At 39.5% G+C, this 23,347-nt stretch overlaps 2 protein-coding genes across 2 annotated transcripts; both read right to left on the reverse strand.

The window, feature by feature from the left end:
• Positions 1-226: 226 nt before the first annotated feature.
• LOC106945078 (dentin sialophosphoprotein) lies at positions 227-10,657 on the reverse strand. The gene is made up of 11 exons (XM_015028509.1): positions 10,230-10,657; positions 8,936-9,168; positions 7,960-8,496; positions 7,031-7,198; positions 6,540-6,788; positions 5,988-6,064; positions 5,795-5,901; positions 5,562-5,705; positions 4,895-5,026; positions 2,439-2,708; positions 227-2,084 (listed from the first exon to the last, which is right to left on the reverse strand). Exons 2-11 carry the CDS (start codon positions 9,064-9,066, stop codon positions 1,875-1,877), a joined length of 2,025 nt encoding a protein of 674 aa, XP_014883995.1. The 5' UTR covers positions 9,067-9,168; positions 10,230-10,657; the 3' UTR covers positions 227-1,874.
• A 1,234-nt stretch (positions 10,658-11,891) lies between these two features.
• Positions 11,892-13,610, reverse strand: otulina (OTU deubiquitinase with linear linkage specificity a). Its single transcript, XM_015028512.1, has 3 exons — positions 13,360-13,610; positions 13,126-13,247; positions 11,892-12,440 (listed from the first exon to the last, which is right to left on the reverse strand). The coding sequence occupies exons 1-3, from the start codon at positions 13,471-13,473 to the stop codon at positions 12,038-12,040; spliced, it is 639 nt and encodes a 212-aa protein (XP_014883998.1). The 5' UTR covers positions 13,474-13,610; the 3' UTR covers positions 11,892-12,037.
• Positions 13,611-23,347: the final 9,737 nt, after the last annotated feature.

The following is a 23,347-nucleotide window of genomic DNA, read 5'->3' on the forward strand; positions in this document are numbered from 1 at the left end:
CAACCAAAAAAAAAAAAGGTTTTTTTTTTTTTTTTTTTTTTGATCTACTGGCTTTTTATTTGAAACAGAAATTGCCAAGTATGAAGACATGTGGTAAAGGTCAACAGGTCGGGAGTTGAACCCGTGACGGCGGCGTCGATGACTGAGACCTCCATCATGAGCTCTATCTGCGGCACATCCACCGTGTTACGAACTTTGCCAACATGAACAGACAACAGGCCAAAACTTTTTCCAAAATGTTCCATTTATTTCAATGCCAATAAAAACTGACAGTGCAAGATCAGTCCTGCACAATAAATCGGACAAGTTTTAGACTCGACACAAATGACCAACATTCATTCACATTGTGCATCATTTCTAAGGCAACATGGAGGACCAAGCAAGCTTTTTTTTTTTTTTGTTTTACTTAAATCCTGTGGCTGGTGGTTGAAGCATTTGCCAGTTTTTTTTTTCAGCAACATCGGTATGTTTCCTTCCTTAGCTTGGTTAAAGGCAAAATGTTACTCACTGAGTTTGACACACACAAAACACAACAGTTAGAAATCACACGTCTGAAATGGAGGCTGCCATTAATCCTCCGAGTCTTCTGATCCTGTTCAACTTAATCAATCAGTAAACTCTTCATTGACTAATTCAGCCGTCTTAAATTAACCTTCACACCAAATGAAAATACTTTTTTCTCCACCATCAAAACAATAAATAAAACACAAAAAATTCCAGTGTAAACATGATATATTCTTTTTTCTTTTTTTTTATCTCAACAGTTTTCCTGGCCAGCAAACTGATCTGGGTAGAACTGAGACGATCCAAGAAAACTGAATGTGTACAAATACCAAAGTAGAAAACAAAGTTCTGACAGTACAGTGCATACAAGAGCGTTTGGGGACAAACATCTCGTACAGGGTCTCAAATCACCACGTTTAAACAGGAGGTGGTTACGTTTTGGGATATATGCTTCGGCGTCAACTTGGCTCAGACGAAAGAGAAAAAAAAAAACCTCCAGGAGTGGAGAAGATGGATGAGAGTGGAAAACAAACAGGGAGGAAAATTATTATTTTTTTTTACACTTTAATCCCTGTCCTAATAATTTAGTCACATTCTTCCACCGACACATCCGTTCTTTAATTTACTGACTCATCCAGCCACTGATTGACCATATATTCATCCATCCATTCACTCATTAACCAGGCGTCCTTCCATCCCATTCATCCATGGTTTCATATTTTACAATCTGATCTCTGTTGAAACATGAAGTTTTGTATTTATTAATGTGTTTAAAGAAATTAATTGAGAAGTCTGGAAATTTGACAAAAAAAAAAAAATCCAATAGAAACCAAACATATTTTCACCTCAGATGCTCATTTGTCTTCTGTAAACTGGTCTGGCCCACAAACAAAACAAAACAAAAGTCACTGAATTAATAATTTCCCTTCCTACATTAATTATTAAACTAATTAATTATAAAATGTTTCCTCACAGAACTAAATCACAGAGTAATTCATGACTCTGTGTTCATGAATGTTCAATGTGATTCAGGTTCTTTTGTTTGCCATTATTACACTAAAAGAAAAAAACCTTTATGGCACATAAAAAATAAGATTATGGAAAAAATAAAAGGAATGTTACGATGGCACTAACTCGAATAAATCATTCGCCCACCCCGGCTTATTTAACGTTGATCTGTTCTTCTTTTGAGACAAACTAACAGCCGACCAGCCTTGGTTTAGTAAACATACACAGTGGAGAATCTGAGACTTTTTGGACAGAAGCCAGGACGCATATATCCCAGCGTTCCACCTGGAGTTGGCATAAACGTGCCACTCTGATAGACCTGAGGGGCGTTTGTACAGCAGGTGGGCTTCCTGCAGCGTCAATCAGCTGGCGGTCAGCTCCTCGCCGGGCTCAGCAGCTTCAGCGACCGGCACATTGTAATGGCGGTCGTCCTCCGTGACGAGGCACACGGACGGCCAGTCGTCCCGGTGGTCGTCCGGGTAGAAGGTGACGAACTCCTCCGTGTTGGCCTTGTACAGTCTGTAAACCTGAATGGTGTGCTGCAGGGCGTAGCCGAGCAGGAACATCTCCACCTGCACACGAAGGACAAAAGCAAATCATTTGTCAGAAGTACAAAAGACGTTGGAGAGACGAATCAAATGGCAGCGTGTTTAATCAGCTGGGTGGAGCGGTATTGTGGAGGGTGCAGCTGGAAAAGCTTTCATTCATGTGTTGCAAATAATTATATCTGCAACAACTAAAAACACGACTCAAGCACCTGCATGTTTCACTGAACACAGTTTATGAAAAACCCTCCTCCTGTTCCAACGCACATCCATGAACGCTGCTTTTGTTTGCAGCTTTTATTCAAATGTATTCAAAAAGTCCCAGAATCTCTATTTGCTGCTCAACACACAAACCCAGAGAGCCGAGGGCGTCGGCTGTACCTGCTCCAGCCCGGCGCTGAGGCCCACATGCCTGAGGTGGTTGGAGAGGAAGGAGCGCGGGCAGACGGATGAGTCCCGCGCGAACAGCAGCCAGCAGAAGAGAGGGACGTCTTGACCGGCCTGCATGCGGCCGTGCAGCTCCGCCGCCCTGCCCAGCATCAGCAGCTTCAGCGCCTCCAGCATCCCCAGCTCCTCCTCCTCGCCCTGGAAGAGCCGCTCGCAGAGCCGCTGCCGCTCCGCAGAGCCGGGACGCTCGGCAGCCGCCTGCCACTGGACAGGAATCAGGAATTTACTTTGTGGTCAAGTGTTTCATTTTCTTCTGAAAGTTATCTTTCTTTACTATATTTAAAAGTAAAGAGAAAAAAAACACTTTATTTTATTTTTTTTTAATCTCAATTTTTTTTTACCTTTAAATTGAAACAAAGTTAGCCATATTTCAATTTTATATACAATCCATATAAATTTATCTTTTAAAATACTGAAACTTCATTTTTTCATTAATTTAACTGCATTCACTTACTTATTCACATATTTTTACTTCAAATAAAACAAATTTAAAATGATTTATCTGTTAAAATAGACAAACTTGATTATGTGTTAATACTTGTTAAATATTTTTTTGTTTTACATTAAACAAAAAATGTAAAATAATTTTACATAAATTATTTTTATACATGCTGTTTTGAAGTATAAATTCTTTAAATATTAATGTTATCGACAACAATAATAATTGCATTTCTATTATTTATTCCCTTATTTAGATTTCAAAATAAATGACATTTTTCTGATTGATTTATATCATTTATAAACTTCATATAAATTTTAAGCAACAGCAGATTTTGGTATCAAAGTAAATAGAAAATGAAATTTATTACATCTTGATTACTGTTGATAATTAGCAAATCATTTTACTTACAAAGTAATTTCAGAAATAAAAAAAAAACATACCAGGTGCTTCACAAGAGTAAAAGAAATGATTAAAAAAAACCTACTAATTAGCTAAATAATCTACAAAATCAGTAAATCACTGTAATCAAAATAAAAGCATAAATGTGGGAACTATGTTTCTACTGCTGAATCAAATGATGTGCAGGTTTAACATTAACTGGTTACTGGGTGCTGTGAGGACCCAGTAACCAGCAGTGGTAGTTTATCCAGGTCAACTACCCTCTGGGGGCTGCACCACTAGAATGGATTAGTCTAAGACTGCGAAGCAGGACCGGCTTCACTGGATTCATTCCAGGTTTCTGACCTCATCCCGCCCACACTGACCTGCTGTGACTCCAAGGAATTTACTGCAACGCTTTTGGCAAATTGGTTTATGTGGGGGGTCAGCCTGACCACAAAAATCTCACTAAGCAGGTGAAGCAAACGATAACTCACACAAAAATGCACACACACCTCCAAATTGCTCATAGGCTGGTAGCTGGGAGACAAGGGAAAGCTTGGAAGTTTTCCACAATGCCAATTTAAATGCAAACTGTATGTGTTAGGCTCTCAAAACGATAAGGAGGAGAAGGAACCAGCTGCTCATGAAGCTGCAACTGGAAGGAGCAATAATTGAAATGCAATAATTGAAACTGATGGCAGAAGTGCGGAAATGTCCATGCTTCAATTCTACAGTTTGTAGATAAACATTGTGCAAATACAGATGCAACATTTTGGTGGGGAGGCTCAGAAAGAAGAAGTGAAATACCGATTTGGAGAACGCAAAGGACATCATGAAAAGCAGGTGTCCCAAATTTGCTGCAATCCGGTAGCAGTCACGGAGCTGCTTATTTCACTGTCTTAATGAAAAACTGTCTCAGAAACACCTTAAAAAGACTACAAGTTGTAAAGTTTTTGTTAAATAACTGAGGTCTGACCCAATTAAAATACCTCAAGGAGATGAAAAACAACTAAAACACAGATTACAGCTGCAAATGGTGACCTTTGAATTTTTCTTTTACATGCAACTGAGTGCAAATAAAAACAGGTGTGGAAACATTTGACCTTAACCTGCAATCTGACTCAGTTTCTTTAGTTCTGGAAGTTTCTTCAAGAAATGCAGAGAGAAGAAGAACAGCTGAATCTCTGCTCCTGTCTTCTTTCATCAGTTACTGATTTGGCCGCTGTATTAAGTTCCTGGACGTGTCGGATTAAGTAATGACCATCCGTTATATAACAGCACAGCCTTTAGCTTCAATCAACAACATTTCATTTAGCGAAGCACATTGTGTTCACTTTTCCCACTTAGACAAGCTAAACTATGACATAACAACAGAGACGTGACTTTGAGACTACCTTCAGGAGTTCCCATCCTTTTAAGAAACACCTGAAGAAGCAGCCTCCCTTTAACGTAAGGCAGAAATCAAACCAAGCTGTGGAGATAATGATTAACACCCTGGAGTCGATGGTGGACTCGAAAAGCTCAGGGGTTTGCTGGCGTTTCCTCTGAGCTGATTTGCAGTCGGTACCGTTTTCCGGAGCAGCTCCATGTAGCCCTTCAGCCGCTCAGTGGGATCTCCGCTGCCGTCTCCAGGGACGTGCTGCCCAGGAAATCGCCACTGGCTGATCAGCCCTTCCTGCGCCTCGAGTTGTTTTGGCAGCTGTAAACAACAACAACAACAAAAACCCACAGAAAGTTAAAACGGTCAGTTTTTAGTGCCTCAAAATGTTGTTCATAAAACTGTTTTGATTTTAAATCCAGGAAAAGTGAAACAATCTGCCAGTGGAACGAGACATTGTGACATTTCACTTTGATCACTTTTTAAATAAAAAAAGTAGGAAAGAGTTACTGAAATCAAGCTCATATTTCTTGCTGAAAAGTTACTTTTGAGTTAGTCCACTTGAAGTAAGACAAAACTAAGATATTTGCAATAGAAGCTTCACCAGAAATACTTGGTATAATTTTGTATTTTTGCAGTGCATCACAGAGCCCTATTTTCATTACATGTGAGCACATCTGAAAAGGTGTGAGCGAGGAAAACAAAAAAAAATGGGTCAAATTTCCAGCAAACTGCTGTGAGACGCTGCTGGACGGATATCCAAAACGTTTGATCCAAGTCTCCTAACTAGTAAGGAAACATAACCTTCTAAATTTAAAGAATATTTTAGTAACTGTTTAAAGATGTGAACCTTTACCGTTAGAACTGTGTCGTCTTGCAGCCACTGAGGCACCTGGACGCTCTGGGACAGCACCTGGAACAAGGTGGCTCTCAGGGCGCAGTAGTTGTCCCCTCTGACTCTCCTCAGGTGGCTGAACTTGGCAGACATCTCTTTGTACCCCTGCAGCAAAACCACAGGAAGCCCCTCAGACGTTGACAGACAAAACCCTGCCGTCAGCAATGTGGAACGCTTCTTCCAAAGCCACCAACTTTTCTGATGAGAGCGCTTTTGGCAGTGTTTCCTTTCCATTCCCTCTCGCTGTAAGACAGGATGTCCACAGCCGGAGACAAACTGCAACTGTCCTGAACCTTCAAACCTGGGAGGAGACCACCGGGATGTTATTTACATGTTTCTGCATCGATGTGAGGACATAAAGGCAAAGCAGAAACTGAGAACATTTACTTTCTGAGTCAGATGTTTGCCGTGGTTCATGACTCACTGCAGACAGCTCCTCTTCTCCACGGTACAAGTCTTCCTCGCTAAAGGGAAACAAGCATTTAGTCATTTTTACGGTTTATTACAGCAAAACTGAACCAATAAGTATATAGTTGGAGTTGTTTCCAACACTGGTGGAAGGAAGGTTTTATCTCTGCAGCTGGTGCTGTTGTAGAGAACATGGAGTATTAACTAAATGCTAAAAATAAACAGAACCGAAATAACCACTAAGGTTCTGCTTCTTTAAGAAATTAGGAATCTGTGGGAAGACTTAGATATTAGTATTACTGCTCACAGATGCAACCCATCCGATCTGACCTGCAGCTGCAATTACAGATAATTCAAAGTTGAATCCTCACAGCATTGACCAAGAGGGGTAGAGTACAAGATTCAGATTTCTTTGTGTTGGTCTACAAAACACACTGAAGTCTGAGGTTGTAACGGGACAATCTCAACACTTCTTGCAAGGCAGAAACTGAACCCTGATTCCATTTGAGACCCAAAACGATTTTCACAGACCCGTCATCCAGACCGTCTTCCTCTCCTGCATCGAGCTCAACGTCGGCCTGTAAGTCTGAGGTTCCAAGCTGCTCCTGGATCGCAGGTCGTTTCTCAACCGGAAGATCCTCCATCTGGGTTAAACTGTCCTCCACCTTGTCCTGCTTCTTTACTTCATCCTCATTCTCCTCTTCTGGAACATTTTCTCCAGTTTCCTCTGCAGGACTCAAACCCTCAGGGTCTCTGTTTTCTTCCTGATTCGACTGTAAGCTGCAGAGAGAATCCACATTTATATTCTCTGTATGTCATGTGCTGCACTTTAATCAAAAGTTGAAGCAACAGAAAGCTGCATGCATGCAGTTTTCCTGCAAATGCTGCAAGGAAAAGATGTCTAAGCGGTTTCTTGCTCCCCCTACTGGCCAGGAGAATTAATTAAAAAAAAAAAAAAAACACACAAGGGCTTATGTAAACATGTCTCCTGTTTTCATTCAACAAAGCGTGAACCTGCTGACCTGTCCTTGGCCTCTGCTGCAGATGCGGCGTCTGGCATCGTGTCTGAGCCGACGGAGTCCAGATTCTCCTGAGTTGGGCCGACTCCTGCGGGCTCCGGTCCAGACGCAGGAGGCTGAGAGATAACATGGCTTTTTGGGTCCACAGGATCGACGTTGCACTCCGCAGAGCTGCACGCAGAAAGACAAACATTTGTGCTGAACGACTAAACATCAGGTGAACTTAATCTACTTATAGATATGATTGAGGCCATTAATCATTAAAGCAGCGGTGAACTTGGGACAGAAAAAAGCAAATATTATGCAATGAAAGAACTGGTAAACTATGTAAGTACATATATAGATGTTTATTTCAGCTCTCATATGGAGTCAGGTCTTTATTCTCACAGCAGTTTACTTAAAAGTGAGATATAATAGCATATTAATCCAAATATATCCTCCCACAGATAAAAAAAAATAGTTTCTAAAGAACATTCGACTCTGGAACTGGGAAATATTTATAATATCCAAAACAAACAAACAAAACAACTGAAACAACAATAATTGAAATGGTATATGAAGACACAGGAACCAAAATTGTGTTTAAAAAATTATTAATCATGCAGCTTAGACGGGGAAAGCAGGAAAAAGTGCCAGTTTGGACTTTTGTTGAAAAGAAAATGCTGCAAACATTTGTTGCGCGAAGTAAAAAGACTATCTCTTCAGCGATATTAAAGGGGAGCATCTCTAACAATTGTTGTCCAAATAGAAATTAATTTATTATGTGATTAATTGAATTATTGACGGTTTTCTTACACTTCACTTTTGCAACATAATATCTGAAAACTCAGTGTGTGAAAACCAGCAGAAACCAGATCCGGTTACTGATTCCATCCTGACTAAAAGGTTTAAAATACAAACATGGACTAAATGATGTTCCCATGTTAACCTACTAGCTGGCAGCGTCCGTGTTTGTCTCCTGGCTGACCGCAGAGGTGGACGCCTCCGGAGCGCTTGGCTCTGATAACGCCTCATTATTTCGTGTGAACTCCTCCGACGGTTTGGCCTCGGCACCGATGGCAGCGTCTCCTCCGGAACCGGCGTGAGAAGCCCTCGCCGTATTGTCCTCTGTTGGCCTGTTTGACTCAGGAGGGGGGAGGTTTTCTGGAAGGGCAGATTCGGGTTCTGGCGAGACGGGATCCGAGACGTCCTCCTGCCCTGCGGTTAGACTTTGTTTTTCTGTTTTCAGCTCTTCGGCGGCGGCCAAAGCTTCCTGGGCGTCAGGTGCAGAGATGTTTTCCTGCGTCGGATTTAAAGTGCGTTGATCTGCAGCGGCATTTTTCTGTTCCTCACGTTGCGTGCCGGCGGTGCTGTCTTTGCTTGGCGAAGTGTTTGCCTCCTGAAGGCTTTCAGTTTGTAAATGTCCATTTCCCTGAGTGGTGTCGGATTCTCTGTGTGTGTTCGGTGGCTCCTCCTTGGTTTCCTCAACACTGCAAGACATACCACAGAATGAGCGAAGCCCCAGAACACAACAACACCCCTGAGACCTCCAGAAAAGCACAAATAAATGAGCAGCATGAGAGAAAGCTCTGAGGATTCTCCCGAATCTGGAGGTGGAGAGGAAGCAGAAAACTTTCGATCACTGCAGCCACTTTTTAATGATCATTTCTTGACATTTGTCACCAATTCATGAAATGACGCGACTGTTTCTTGTTGACAAACCCTTAAAGGACAGGTGGAAGTTCCCCCGGCCCTGTTTGCGCCCTCTAACGGGATTTAAAAGTTATTTGTTGATGCAACCCGTCCCACGGATACCACAAGGGGAAATTTGTCTGGTTCCCCTGAAGTTGGCCAGCCATGTTTTATAGATTTATTCACTAAGAATTCACTAAGCAAACAAAACCGAAGCGAGAAGAAGCTGACTCTCACCTCGTGTCTTCGCCGTTTTCTGGACCACAAGTACCAGCACCCGAGGCCTTCGAGTCGTCTTTCAGCAAACCGTTTCGTTCCTCCATGCTGCCGCAGGGAAGTTCAGCTCCAAAACAACAACGGTTCCCCATCTGCTCGGGGGGCAGGCAGACCCGGAGTTTTACGAGTCCATGGCGGAGGGGTTCAGGGTCTCAGGAAGAACCCATGGTGCTGCAAGGTGAATGTAGAGACACCTACAAGCAAAACATGAAGCATCAGCGACAGGAGAATGAGATGGATCAATTCGTGCAGCACAACGCTGCTCTAATTCAGAAGTTCCAGATTATTTAACGTGCAAGGACACATGTTTTAGATGCATCTTCTTCAGGCCACATGAGTCACATGACTGCATTACTTCCTCAGCACGCGGCAGGAACCTGTTACTGACAAATTAGGCCAGGTGTTGCAGAAAGGAAACACCTAAAGCATGCAGGACAGAATGGGTACTGAGGAACATAATACCTCACTGTGTGAAGTATTATTTTTAGATATAAACTCACTTTAAAATGCACCCAACTGTGTGTGACTCAGCCGCTCTTGCTGCCAAGATTCCTCTCAAGTCAAGTTTATGTGTACAGCTCATTTCAGCAGTTCAAAGTGCTTTACACCATAAAACATAATACAGGAACCAATTACAGGAACATTACATTTTGACACATGCCTTCACCGTGAAGATATTAAACAGGAAGTGTCCCAGGATTGAACCTGGGGGTACTCCACATGCAACTTCTGTCTGCACAAATTAAAAATGACCTACTGACACAAACAAGTCTCCGTTCTTATTTCCAGATAAACTGAGGAACATTGCGGCCATCGAAATCACACAACCCAAAAGCAGCTTGAACAACCAAAATAGCATTTCTATGAGTATTTGCAAAACTAATCTTATCAGATTTCCTGACATTTGACTCATGGCCCACACAGTCATATCCTTGAGCCTTCAGAAACCACACTTGCATTAAAAAATCTCGTCAATATTCTTCTCTATTTTGAAGTCTAGTATTTAAATTGATTATTAAAATCCCAGTTTAAAACACAAAAGCGATTTTAACACCTACAGCTAGGCGAGACAACTCGGATCAGTCAACAAATACCTCAGATTCTTGTTTATGTTCACGAATTAAGAAGAACACCTGATAAAGCTGCGCCTCATTGTTAATATCAACCCAAGGAAGTAGCATGTGTATCACAAGCAAGGCAAACTTAACAGAATCCACCTGTGTTGGAAAACTACAGTAATTATAGGTGAACTTACCTTGTTTTTGTTAAACTGGAGATTAAACGCCAAACCCTCAAAATCATGAAGCTCCAGTTCTTGTTTCACTTTTACTGAGCGGAGTTAGCCAGCTAGCTGCTGTGAACTTAAAACACAAACACGAGTGACAGCAGCTCATTTAAACCGCAGCTGCCACAGTGGGTAGCTCTCCTTTCCAGCGTGTCACCGTCCGTCAACACGGAACATTTCTGAAAACATCCGTATTCCCCGTATTTTGAACGGAACATCTGCTCACGATGATCCCTAGCTTAGCCGGAGCAGCAGGTCATGGCTCTTGTGATGCGCTGCTCGCGACAAGCCGGATCTTTGTGTCGGCTCGTTGAACTGAACGATCTGATAAGTATGGATTTGGAAGTCGTATAACAAAACAAGCAAAACCAGTCCCTTACATTTTTAGTTTCTGCTTCTGGTAGCTTCCTTTATGTGTCATCGGGGAAGAGTATCTGCCATCTTTTAACTGTGTCATGAGCAATCTCCACTACTTTCACGAACGTTTTCTAAAGCACATTGTATTACAAATTGTGTTTGTTAAGCACACATTTAGTGTTCAATAACATTTCTCACAACATCAGGTCCTTTATTCTGTTCTGATAAGAAATCTTCCATTTGTTTATTCCACCATGAAAAAGAAGATAATTCATTGTATGTGGTGTCCAGAAGAAAAACATTAATGGGCAGCATTACAAATGAATAAGTTCAATTTTTTTTTTTGCTTCTTTCTAATGTGAGATGAAAATCAAATGTGTAAAAAAATATATCTTACCACCTTTCATGATGGAAGTATGTAAAAGTAGCTCTGATTTATTCTTTTTGGAGACTTTTGTTTATTTGTTAAAGTGTTGCATGTTTTAACTATTATTCCCTCTGGTTTCGGATGCTGTGCAGATTAAAGTAGTTTTACTCTTACTCTTTTACATTTTGACTATTATTTCAATGTATAATTGTCTCAAAATCTTAAATAATACATGAACTATGACCCCAAACCTCAGAAGAGTTGAAAATGAAGCTTCTTGGATGCAGAAGAGGACCAAAGATCAGAGAGAAAAAGATCAGCCACTCTCTTCCATTAATCATAATGGGCAAGGATCATATCTTCCAAGTCCCTCTGCCTGTATTTCTAACTATACGACCAGAATATATTTGTGTTATACATATGTGTATTCAGAGATGCTAAATAAATAACAAAAGCAGTTTTAGCTTTGAAAGCTACAAAGGGTGTGGGATCCAGAATTTCTAGCTCTTTTGACTAAGATAGGCCAGATTATTCGGATCCAAGCAAAGAGCCGGAATTCCCATCACTACACCGCTTGGTTAGAGCGCATGACGTCATAGTCGTGTACGCCGACAATTTTGCTGCAGCCAAGCAGCTTTTGGAAAACCCGCCTGCTCACAGGTGCATGTTCGTTCATTTGTTAATATTACATTAAATAAAAACAGGAAGACAGTCATAAAATTTTTTAAAAAATATGAAATAAAATAGTTTTATATGGTTTTGAATTTTTATTTTTTTAAATATTTATAAAAATTCAGGATGGATTGAAAAAGTAAACAATCCTCTCAGTGCTGCCTGCTTTGTCCAGATGACAGTAAATTTGATTTTGTAACTTTATAGCTAAATTTTACATAGAGAACACAGCAAAATTGTGGTAAACATTGTTTTTTTATATTCAAAACTTTCCAAAATAACTTAGAAAACCTGTTAATGTACAGTATTTACATGAAACTTATTTCAGTTTTGTGTAGAAAAGTCTCTCAATCCTGGTCAGATCACAGCAGTTCAGGTATTGTCACATGTTCCTCAGCTCCTCTATGTGGCTGATCAGTTCCTGCGGCAGCTCCAGCTCTGAAGCCAGATCTATGCAACGCTGCACGAGGAGGTCCAGACCTCCAGCTGACCCCGAGGCGGCACAGCCGGACTCACAGCGGAGATTCTGCTGAGTATGAGAACCCTGCAGGTCCATTTTCTGTTCACTCCTGCAGAAGTCCGTTTCTTCGCAACCTGCGGGTTTCACCTCCAGATCCTCCATGCTCTCAGAGACGTCGCTCACGCTGGGAGGAGGATTCTCCAGAGTTTTCCTGATGCCGTCGATGATTCCCTCTTGGTGCTGCGTCACTTGCTGCAGGAGGTCGATCAGACGGGACGGGACGGGCTTTTCTGGATGCTGGACCTGGTACCAACACCATACAGCGCTGCCACAAAGAGGACCCAGAGTCAGAAATACAATGACACAAAGAACAGAGCAGGACAGGATTCAACTGTGGAGGGAGAGACTTCTATCACTGCAAAAACAAAAGAGACTCAGGATGTTTCTAAATGAAAATGAAGCTTTGACTAAAGAAAGCCAAAGTCAGAATTCAGGGTTTTTAATTATCTAGCTAAACCCGTTATTTATCCCTGTTGGACCATTTATGCAACCAAACTTCAGTGATTTAATTCTGAAGGCATTAAAAGTAGTTAAAAGCTTTCATAAAAGCCAAAAAGTTGAAAGGAATTGTATCAAATCTAAAAAATGATTGGTTTTGTGTAAACTTCTGATTATAATATTATTAAGTCTGCGCACAGGTCTCTTTATCTTCTTCAAAATCCATCTTTTTCAAGATCTCTTTCTCTTTCCCACTGTTTATTCAATGTCACATGCTGTTTTTATTTTAATTATGTAAAGCACTTTGAAATGCCTTGCTGCTGAAATGTGCTATACAAATGAAATTTGATTGATTGATTGATTGATTGATTTATATCAAAAAGTGAATCTTTTTGGGAACAGAGTCTGCGCAGAAGACCCCGCGAGAGTTCTACTGCAGTATTCAGAAACCTTTAAGGAACATTCCTGATATCTAGTGTATCCCATCTATCAAATTTGTTTAATATTCTTACCTCACAATGCCTCTGAGTCGACCCACAGCCACAGTCTGAGCTGCTCCTTCTCTGAATCCCATGTTAAACCCCATCTGAAGCGAGGCCTCCTCTCCGGCATTCACTCCGTCCACATAACCATCCTGTTCAAAACATCCAGCAGTAAAAAACAAAACATAAAACAACCATCAGCCATGAAGTCAGAGAAGCACACCACAGTCTCAGCTCGGAGAGCTGAGCTAAAGCTAACTTCACCTTGATCCGTTTCTTCATGTTGGATGCCCACTCTTTACTCTGTAAATAAAGATCGTCCGCATTCTCGTCGAACACGTCTTCAGCGTTGGACGACGCAGCTTTTACCCAAGACATCACGAAATCTGCTTAAAAGCCCGTGTTTCTGTAACTTCCGACGTTTAAAACGCATCTGAAGAGCCGGTGGTGTAGAGGCAGATTTAGCTACCTCAGCAATCCTTTATCGGTGACGTCAAAAACTGTTGCTGATTTTCTTTTTTATACCGCCATCTGCTGGACTGGAGTGGAGAGGCAGACTATATTCAACAGAGAAGGAAAAAAAAAGAAGAAAAAAAGAAAAAAGAAAATAAAGAAAAAATAACTACTTTTGTAAAAGAGCTTGGTTATTGTTTTAACTTTAAAAAGTCTATCTTTATTTATTTATTAAAATGGTTTTGTCGATATAATGTACCCCAAAATACCAATACTAGCTTTACAGGAATATACCAAAGTCCACAAAACATAATAAAGTCTGAATAAATAAAAATGGAAATAAATGTAAAAAACCCTAAATTTCTTTAACTTTGAATCGCATTTTCTATATTCTTGTTTCATTCTGATTTTTAATTTCATTGTTTATAATGACATATTCCTCATTTAAAGAATTCCAGTTACCTCTTTCTTATCGCCAATCTAAGTCAAGCATCAGCAATCTCTGCAAAATTATATGTATTTTTTTTTGTACTACAGACATTAAAATCTGCCAGTTCTATTTATACCGATACTAATATTAATTCTTTTAAAGTGCAATAGTCTAGCTTTTGGGTTTGGTCAGTGACTGTGACTGATAAAACCTGCAGGGGACGCTGCAGACTCACTTTAAAAACGAACGAGTTTCAGCATTAAATGCTGTTAAGAGATTATGTATTAGTTCCTTTAAGTTATATTAGTTCCTCTTTCTTTTAAATCCTCCAGATGTTTTTATTTTTATTTCATGTTAAAATGTTGCTAGATTTTTTTTTGCGTATTTATTAAAAGTTATTTATTTATTTACACTTTTATCAGACACAAGATTTTGAAAAAGCACAATTTAATTTCCCATCATTTGTAGCCGTTTTAAAGGAAAAAATTAGGCATTTGGACAGTTTCTAATTAATTCATACTTTAAATATCTGATTAAAATAACATTAAGTTGTTTACATTTCTTGCTTAAGAAAACAATAGAAAGTCCACAGTGTAAAATAAATGTACATTTCATTGAAATGAATGTAAAGTGTTTTAATGATTTAATAGTGTATAAGAAAAATAAATGAAAGTACACTGATTTTCTTCTTTGATAATTTCTCATCTAAAAACATGTTCTAAGAAAAATCATTTTATATGCAGCATTGTTTTTATGTCCAACAGATTAACAATGTAAGCAAAACAATGAATGACAAATAAATTGAGTTTACGTTTCCATGAGAAATGTGCTGTTAGAGCATCAGGAGTATAAATGGTCTGCTCAAATCACCGTCCAGTGCATCTTCTGCTTAACTTTTCAACACAGGGAAATGTCATCTGTCATGACAAACACATTATTCACTCATCAATAATGCATCCTGTCCCCTTCCCCCCCCCCCCACTGTTCAGTACAGAAAGAGTGGAGGAAAAAAATCCCTCTTGCTTTATTTTTTAAGATTCTCTCATTCCTCATGCCAGGCTTTATGGAAAAAAAAACAAAACAAAACAAAAAAAAACACAGGAGAGAGTGGACGGACGCTAAAATGCATTTCACCTCGGCGGAGTGCATTTGCAGCTGCTCGGACAACAATGGCCCTGAGAATACAAGGAGGCCACAGCGGAGTTGTCCCTGTTCTGGAAATGGAGTCGGCCCGCAGGCCTGGTTCGCGGGCGCCACACCTTAAAGTCCACCTCCTCCAAACCCCCCCCGCCCTCGCTTTGCTTTGGAGAGTCAAAACAAGCAGCCGGGGCAATCACCTGACACATTTCCATCCAATTTCCACTGCAGAATGTGTTCATTTTCAGCCTAATGGCATGTCATTTTGCAGGAGCCTTTGGTCAAGAATTAATCCTGGAATCAAAACAGATTTTCCGGGGAGCAATCTTCCATCAAGTATTGATTTTTTTACACTCACGGAGCCTGTACTCCCTAATTTAACCTGACAGCCAGCAGCACAATGGACTGGGAGCACCTTGGCGTCTCGCAGAGGGAGCTCTCCTCCTCCTTCTTCTCTCCATGAAGCGAAAGAGAGATTGGGAAGAGGGTAAAAAGGACTCCCAGATGTCTAAAACAAAGAGCATTGCTTACAGAAAACAGAGATAAAGCTTCCGTCTCTCTGTTTTACCTCTAATTATGTTTTCAAGGGTAGTGCAACTTGGGCAGGTAAAGGCTGAGAGGGAAGTGGGGAGAGTGTTCTGGGGCCATCAGCTATCATTATGGGCCTGTTGACATCTCCCTGTCTTTGAGTGATTCTCATCTGTGATTTCCCCTGGCCATTTTCCACAGATGCACGAAGAGGGGTTTCATCATGGCGCCATAAAAAGGGCCCAAAGTGTCCGCACAAGCTCCCACTAATAAGAAAGCAAAGATGTGTCCGACCATGTCACTCCTCTCTCCCATCCATATCCGCTCTCTTAAAGCCTTCAGATATGCAATCATTCTCTTTTCTCCCCTTCTTCCTCTCTGTCTCCCTCTCCGTATGGGCTGTAAGTATACTATACCCTACGTTAGAGGTCAGCGGGATGAGAGGATGATGGAGGGCAGGGCCGGTTATTTTCCTCTAGCTCTTAAAGCTGCAATGACCCATGCGCAGGAGAGTTGCACTTTTGCCAAAAGGTTTTTCATGCGTTGCTTACAAACTGCCTAACAGGAGGGAAACTATTTCAGTTTTTATCCACTGCTCTTAACTCCTGATCAACCATTTCAGATAAAAAAAAATAAAAATAAAAATAAAACTGTGCGAGGATGTTACTCTTTGGTGGTTTTTATGGGTTTCTGTGGTTGATTTTAAGGTGATAAACATTCAATGACTGATTCCTGCTTTAGTCTAATGTTCGTTTTTCGTACTTGGAATAAATGAAATGAGTTTCTCGACTCAAAAAAAAAGTTGTCTTTTTAAACTGTGAAAGATTGTGAAATGCTCATAACTAAACTGTTCGTCAGCATTAAAGGTGATTATGTTATATAACATTTCCCGAGTTATGAATCTCCATCAGATGGTGTTTGAATTTTGATTCTTTCTTTGTTTATTCCTATCAGTTTAGATTCTGTTCTGTTCGCTGTATTAATTATTGTTCAAAAGGTCTTGCCATATAAATTCATTCCTTTGTATTTCATTTTTGGGTTTTATCTCTTAGCGTTATTGTTTCCTCCTTGGTTTGTGGTTTTCTTTTACTCTCTGTTATATTCCAGTGTAATGAAAGATTTTTAAAATATATTTCCTGTATCCTTTTCCTAATAAATTAACTTTGTACTGTGTGAAAACTCTGCAGTCAAGAAGGTGCATGTCTTGAACTTTCACCAAACGAAATAGACAAATATAAAGTCCGATATAGGAAGTTTACGTTAAAGAGATAAAGAAGTATAGGTCTCATGAGTACTCATATTGAAAATGGGATATTTGTGATCAGGATTTTAACAAGCCAGCTTAGGTTTTGACTAGGCCTGTCACAGTAACAGCTTTTACTGAACGATATAAAATGCCTCAGAAGTTATTCCGATAAACGATGATATTGTTGTGTGGAGACCGTTTTCAAGTATTAAAATAATAATGGCAGTTAACACTGGAACTGAAAGACATTTTAAATATCCAAAATAAATAAACAAAACAACAAGAAATATTAATTATGAAGTCTCTGTAAAGAAACAAACAAACAAACAAAAAAACACCAGACTGAAGACTTTTATCATTCAGTTTTTGATAGAAAGAAAAGAGAAATTATTAAGCTCACTTTATTTTGTAATATGATTAACTGATTTATTGCCTCCTTTTGGACCCTGAGGTGCAACTAATCTGGATTTATATTAATCTGCTGCAGCTACGACAAAACCTCTCTTCAAGTATTCTGTACATGTAAAGAGAACTTTTAAACTGAACTGTTGCTGATTGTTATTTCTGTTGAAGACTGAAGGTAGGTGTGCAGCTTCTCCTGTGTTGCGATACTTTTGGAAGATCTTCCTGTTGCTGCGTGAAAATAGAGACATCACACGCTAAAGACGTGCATTCAAAAACCCGCCCGCTGCAAAGTTAAATGGACTATGGGCCGATGCAATCAGCTGCTCAAGTCAGACAGGTGTCTCTGTAAAGAGCCGGGCTATTAACTCCTCCACCTGCATATACGTCACTGTGTGTCATTGCTAATAATGCTGGAAAAAGGCATAAAGAAAGAGAAACAACAGTGAAAGTAAAGGGGATCATATGCATGGCCGACCCCGATTGCATGTGAGGATTGGTAATTGCACCCCCAGAGGCATCTGGGTGTGCAGAGCAGCAAAGTGGGAGACGCCTGAGCAGCTCGGGCTTCACAGCCAGCGTAGCAACATCTCAACCCCGAGGAGGAAGTGAAAACAAGAGGGCGGAGGAGCGGAGGGTTGAGGGATATACAGACAGTTCATTTACCCAGAACATCAGCCCCGCCGCACATTGTCTGAAAGATAAGGAAAGCGAATGCTTCATGCCTGATGGAAAACAAAGGCAGCAATTTAAAACCATCTGCATCCAACACATGCACTCTCTTCCTCCACCCTTCTGTTTCTGTGTCCTGGCTGATATTGAAACATAATCCATTTGGAGCGCCGACATGTCATTATATTTCCACCCGGTCTCCCCTCTCTCCATCCAGGACAATTTCAGGTGGCTGCGGGTTGAAAACAGGAATGTTTCATTTCTACAAGTCAGACATTTGGATTCTTCAAGGAAAACACAGACAGGGAAAAAAAAAAGAAAAGGGGAAAAAAAGTGGAGTTTAAATCCTTAAAGTGAGCTTAGCTACTCCTCTTAGCTTCTGCAGGTTCAGGGGAAGAAAAAAAGAAATCCACAATAAATCACAAAGATTCAGAGATCAAAACTTGTCTTTTCTGCTCTGCTGTCTTCCCTAAAAACATCACACATCACAAAGGCTTTGGTGCAGCCCTCAAACTACTGTAGCTCTTAGATCTCTGATGAGTAAAGATAGAAAGTGTAGGTTTTCCAAGACAGAGTTTTCTAACTAAACTTTATGTTCTACTTCGCCTTATGTATTTATTCCGTGTTTTATGCTGCATTATTTCTACTGCACTATTGTACTTGAATTTTGTATGTTAGGCAGTCATGAGAAAAAAGTAGGACAACCTTGGATGGCCTGCATGTGTGCTGCATGTGTGCTCATTTAAATTTAGTCAATAATTCCTTAAAAATGATGAAGTATTAATTCCACCGGTAGATTATTTCACTTGTAACCAGCACTGTTTCATTAATATTGAGAAATTGTTGACTGTAAACAAGCTCCTATATCTTGCTAAAATGTTACTTGCAAGTTAGTTTTGTCTTATTTCAAGAGTACAGAAACCAAACCAGAAATCTTTGGTCAGATTTTTGGGAACCATTTCATGAAGCTCCTCCTTGGAGCTGCAGTTTCCTCCTCACAGAGCCCACCTCCCCCTCCGCTCCGCCACGCAGCTCCTCCAGACTAGCGGCAGCAGCAATTAGCAAACACCTGCTGAGCTCATCGTGCAACCTACTTATCAGTTCAATGCTCCAAACAACATCTGTAAACAGCATAATATAGAAGCCTTGTTGTGATAACGTGCTGAACGCGGAGTGTCTGAAAGAGTAGGAGCTTCTTAAAAAGACAGAGGCACAATTTTGAGGCGTCCAATTGCTTAATTTTTGATTAATACAGCATTTTTACAAAAAAAACAAAAAAAACAAAAAAACTGAAGGTAACACAGTAACTTGATTGTGCTATAAAATGTCACTTTAAATAACCTGGTTTTAACAGGCACAGCTGCAGAGGAGGGGGACACCCTGCAGATTTAGATAGAGGTAGGTTTATATCCTTGAGTTATAATCTAATCTAAGGTTTTGGATAAGAAGAATATGCAGAACCAGGCTGGGATTCGAACCCGGTAAGGCCTCTTACCAGAATCAAAGTTCTCTTCTCTTCACAGCAGATGATGAAAGCATCAAATTGTTTTCAGTTTAGAGTGAAACTTGCTGTTTTAAATTAAAGTTTCTCAAAGAGACACTTTCTGAAACTCGAGACTCGACCTCTTTCTGAAACTCATTTCTGACTTGCAGCCTGAAAAACTTTTCACTTTTCAGAGTCGTTTTATTTTAACTTTTATTTGATTCCCTCCGTGTCAAATTTCGGAAAAACAAAGTTCATAATAATGCTTTCTTTTTATGCGTTACAAATATACTTGAAGGCAAATATGTGAGCTTTTCTCTTTCCTAAACTTCATTTTCATTTCAGTAATTACTCGCGTCATTATTTGTTTTTCTTTGCTCGCATTCTTGTTTTGTTTTTTTTGTGTGTGTTCTTTTCGAACGTCTCCATCTCTGTCATTCCAATCAGCGGATGTGGCAGAGGTGAAAAAGAACGAAACAAAGACGCAGAAGCTTTGTAATTTGGACTCCATTCACTTTTTATTTACCAATCTGAAAGATGCATTCCACACAGGGATGTTGTGATCGATAGGCAAAGGTTCACTTGCTGTAGATTTTTGATCATTTCAGTTGCTGAAATGTTTTAATTTGAGAAAATTCTTGGCAGGAACATAAAAAAATCCTTTTATAAATTTAAAAAAAAATACTTCAGGTGTTTAAAATGTCCTAACATAGAACTTACACAAGTAAAAGTATGAGGAGCATCCGTGAAAGGATTCAACTTTTGGTTAAAAACTTTAAATTGCGCACAGATGAGAGGAAAAACTTTTCTATCTTAGCAGATTTGTGACTGATAAAAGTCTTTCACAGAAGCATCTCTTCATTCAGGAGCGCCGCTGTGCCGATGGAGAGTAAACTTTTTTCTTTTCTTTTTTTTTTTTCCCAGCATCAGAAACACTTTCAGACAGCAGATGCGGGTCAGGAGCTGCGTCTGCACAATTACATTGTTAATGGGGGAGACAATGAGAGTGGTGCGGACAGAAAACAAAAGAATAACAGATAACTGCGCGCGCCTCAGCCGTCTGCTCGAAAATACACCCGGCGTTTTGAAACAAAGCAGAGAGAGCGCTGAGAGGAAGACGAGAGAGAGCATCTCCACCATCAGTTTTCAGTCTAATATTAATAATTTATGTTCTCTGTGCTTTTTATTATTATTATTTATTTATTTACTATTTTCTTCTCAGCAGCTTCCCTGCTTTTCAAAGGCATCATGGACAGAGAAGCTGCATCAAACTTTTGAGTTTAGTTTCAAAAGGCTTTCTCCTTGCTTATTTATATATGGCTTCTTCTATACGCTTGTCCTGTTGTTTCTGGGAGAAGCAAACACATCAAGCTTTGATGAGGAGCAAACCTGACATGTATTCTTTTCTAATGAACCAATGAAATCTCAATAAAATAAAAAATAAAAATAAAAAGCAGAGGGCCCTCTTTGTTTGTTTGTTTGTTTTAAAATAGGTTATTAGAAATGGTGGAAACGCAAGTTTAAGTCGTTCATCTGTTGCTCCAGAAACAATTAAACCACAAATGTTTTGCTTGGCAGTGATTTCATGATTACCAGAGAGTATTTCAGTTTTAATATGAATAAAGCTGCATCTTGAAGAGGTAGAAACACAGATAAGTGCTTGTTTTAATTCATTTGAATTCTGCATGTTATTTTTTTCCAAGTCTGGTCAAAGATTCTCAGTTAGATTCCAGTCCAAACTTTGACAAAATTTGCATTGATCTAAACCAGAGGTGTCCAAACTGAGGCCATTTCCTGGCTCTGGGAATGATGCAGTCTCGTTAAACGTTTTATGATTTTCTTCAGGATTTGGCAAAAACACTTTGAAGGCTACTGTCTTTGCATGATGCAACAAAATATGTTTGCTATTTTTTCTTTTCTTGCTGGTGACATGAAATTTGACTAAATTTAAGAGGACAATATTAACCCTTATCCTGGTTTTATACACCAGAAGTTTAAAACAATCAACCCTGAATATTTAGGAGACTCTTTGCTTTTACTTTAACAGTTCAGACATGTGGAACAGTATTTTTTGAATTAGCAATAGTTTGCATATCAACTTAGTAAAAATCAGGCTATTTATTTTCAGGAAATTCTGATGTGTTTAGTTTACACAAATATTTTACTTTCTGTCTTTTTAGTACAAGAAAAAAATAATGTGTGGCCCTCAGGTGATTTCAAATGTATTAGTTTTGATTTGCATGTCACTAATTTAAACTATTTAATTTTCTTTATCTACCAGCTGAAAGGTGAACCTCTGGCTTCATGTTGTTTCAGCTTCTTTTGAGTTTTTCCTCCAGGAATCTCCTGCATTTAGCTCCATTTCTCTTCCCATCAGCTTTGATCCTGATCATCCCCACATCTGCAGCTGCTGCCTGCATCCGCACTAAAACCTCAGTTTTTATGCTCCACTAATCTGACACAAACTTCCAGAAAACTGCAAAAATGCTGAAACACCGAGTTGCCTTAAATGAACAACTGAATAATTATGAACTATAGTCTGTTAGTTAAAAACAGACTACTATTTTCCTTTCAGTCATGTAAAGCATTTTGAATTTCTCTGTTGCAGAAATTGCCTTGCCTTACCAGGAAGTTGCACAGCGCTGGACGGTGTGTTCAGGGTCTCGTGCAGTTACTGTCTTCTCTGAAAGTTCAAGTCTGGTCTCTTCTCTCGCCTTCATCCACATTCGGATGGCGTCTCCATCATGAGTTGTGCCAAATGGACTTCTTGTGTTTTTGTGGCACAGGAAATAAGGAACAACCTCCTTTTGCTCCTTCACTGATAAGTCTGTTCTAAAAGTGCTTAAGTAGAGCCTCAAGTTTAATTTGTGTTTCTGTTTTATTTCTTTATTGGTTTAGTTCATTTATCTGTTTACTATTTGGTTTAATATTTTTGTGCATACAGATTTCGGTTCCTTATATTGTGTTCATCTCTGTTTAAGTTTTGTGATGTTCCTTCTGTTTGTCTTTCACCTTCCCTCAGCTGCTTCCACTTTATTTTTTTAATTAAATATCCGGCTCTGCAAACTATCTCTGCAGTTGGGTCCTCCTTAAACGACACCATGGCATCTTTGTTTGTTGGCGCTTACTTCTTCTTGAATAGAAAAATGCTTATTTACTTCATCTTGATACATCTGACTGTTAATCTGATTATGTTTAATTAGCTGGTAAAGTTCCTGAGGTAAAGATTATCCTGTGTGCAGCTCCTTTTGTTTTAAATGTGCTATGAAAATAAAGTTTGACTTGAGATTCTTCCACCTGAGCAGTGGATCTCTGCAGCTCCTCCAGAGTTACTATGGCTCTCCTTCCTGGTTCTCTGATGTAATGTAATAGTTTTTTTTTTTTAAATCGGGCCTCAGGCTGAAATTTTCCAATCAAGCGACATTTGAAAGCAACTAACTAGAAGAAATAAAACATGCCACACTTTTCAGAAATGTGCAAATCATGTAACATTGTCTTTCCTTCCAGAAAGAACAAATTTTAATTAGGTAAATCTGCAAAGTAACACTTCATACTGAGTGGCATCATGTGTGGGAAAGTCAGCCGGGACTGATTCACTCCAGATCTAATGGTGATTAAATTTATCTGGAATTAAAAAACACATTTCTGTAGATTCTCATGCTTCTGCACTCATGTTGCTTTTTCACTCAAACTGATTTTTAAACTAAAACTCAACTCCAATCTGTGCCAGTAAAAATGTGTAATTATGAATTTAATTTTTTCTGTACATATGGCCACTTTTTTCATGTTCTATCAGGCATAGATTTTTTTTAGATATGTAGAATAAAAATATGAGTTTAAAAAAATCAGATGTTTTGTTTTAAAAAAGGACCTGTGTTATTTATCTTATTGTATTTAGATA

This window comes from Poecilia latipinna, unplaced genomic scaffold (genome assembly GCF_001443285.1).
Source record: "Poecilia latipinna isolate Pla-1442-1.1 unplaced genomic scaffold, P_latipinna-1.0 Scaffold127, whole genome shotgun sequence".
NCBI lineage: Eukaryota > Metazoa > Chordata > Actinopteri > Cyprinodontiformes > Poeciliidae > Poecilia > Poecilia latipinna.

Coding starts and splice junctions, on each gene's coding strand:
- LOC106945078 (XM_015028509.1), bottom strand. CDS start 9,066: ATGGGGAACCGTTGTTGTTTTGGAGCTGAACTTCCCTGCGGCAGCATG. Junction 6,789..7,030: donor GCAGCAGAGGCCAAGGACAG/GTCAGCAGGTTC, acceptor TTCTCTCTGCAG/CTTACAGTCGAATCAGGAAG. Junction 2,085..2,438: donor TCAGCGCCGGGCTGGAGCAG/GTACAGCCGACG, acceptor CTTCGTGTGCAG/GTGGAGATGTTCCTGCTCGG.
- otulina (XM_015028512.1), bottom strand. CDS start 13,473: ATGTCTTGGGTAAAAGCTGCGTCGTCCAACGCTGAAGACGTGTTCGAC. Junction 13,248..13,359: donor ACATGAAGAAACGGATCAAG/GTGAAGTTAGCT, acceptor TGTTTTGAACAG/GATGGTTATGTGGACGGAGT. Junction 12,441..13,125: donor CGACTCAGAGGCATTGTGAG/GTAAGAATATTA, acceptor TCTTTGTGGCAG/CGCTGTATGGTGTTGGTACC.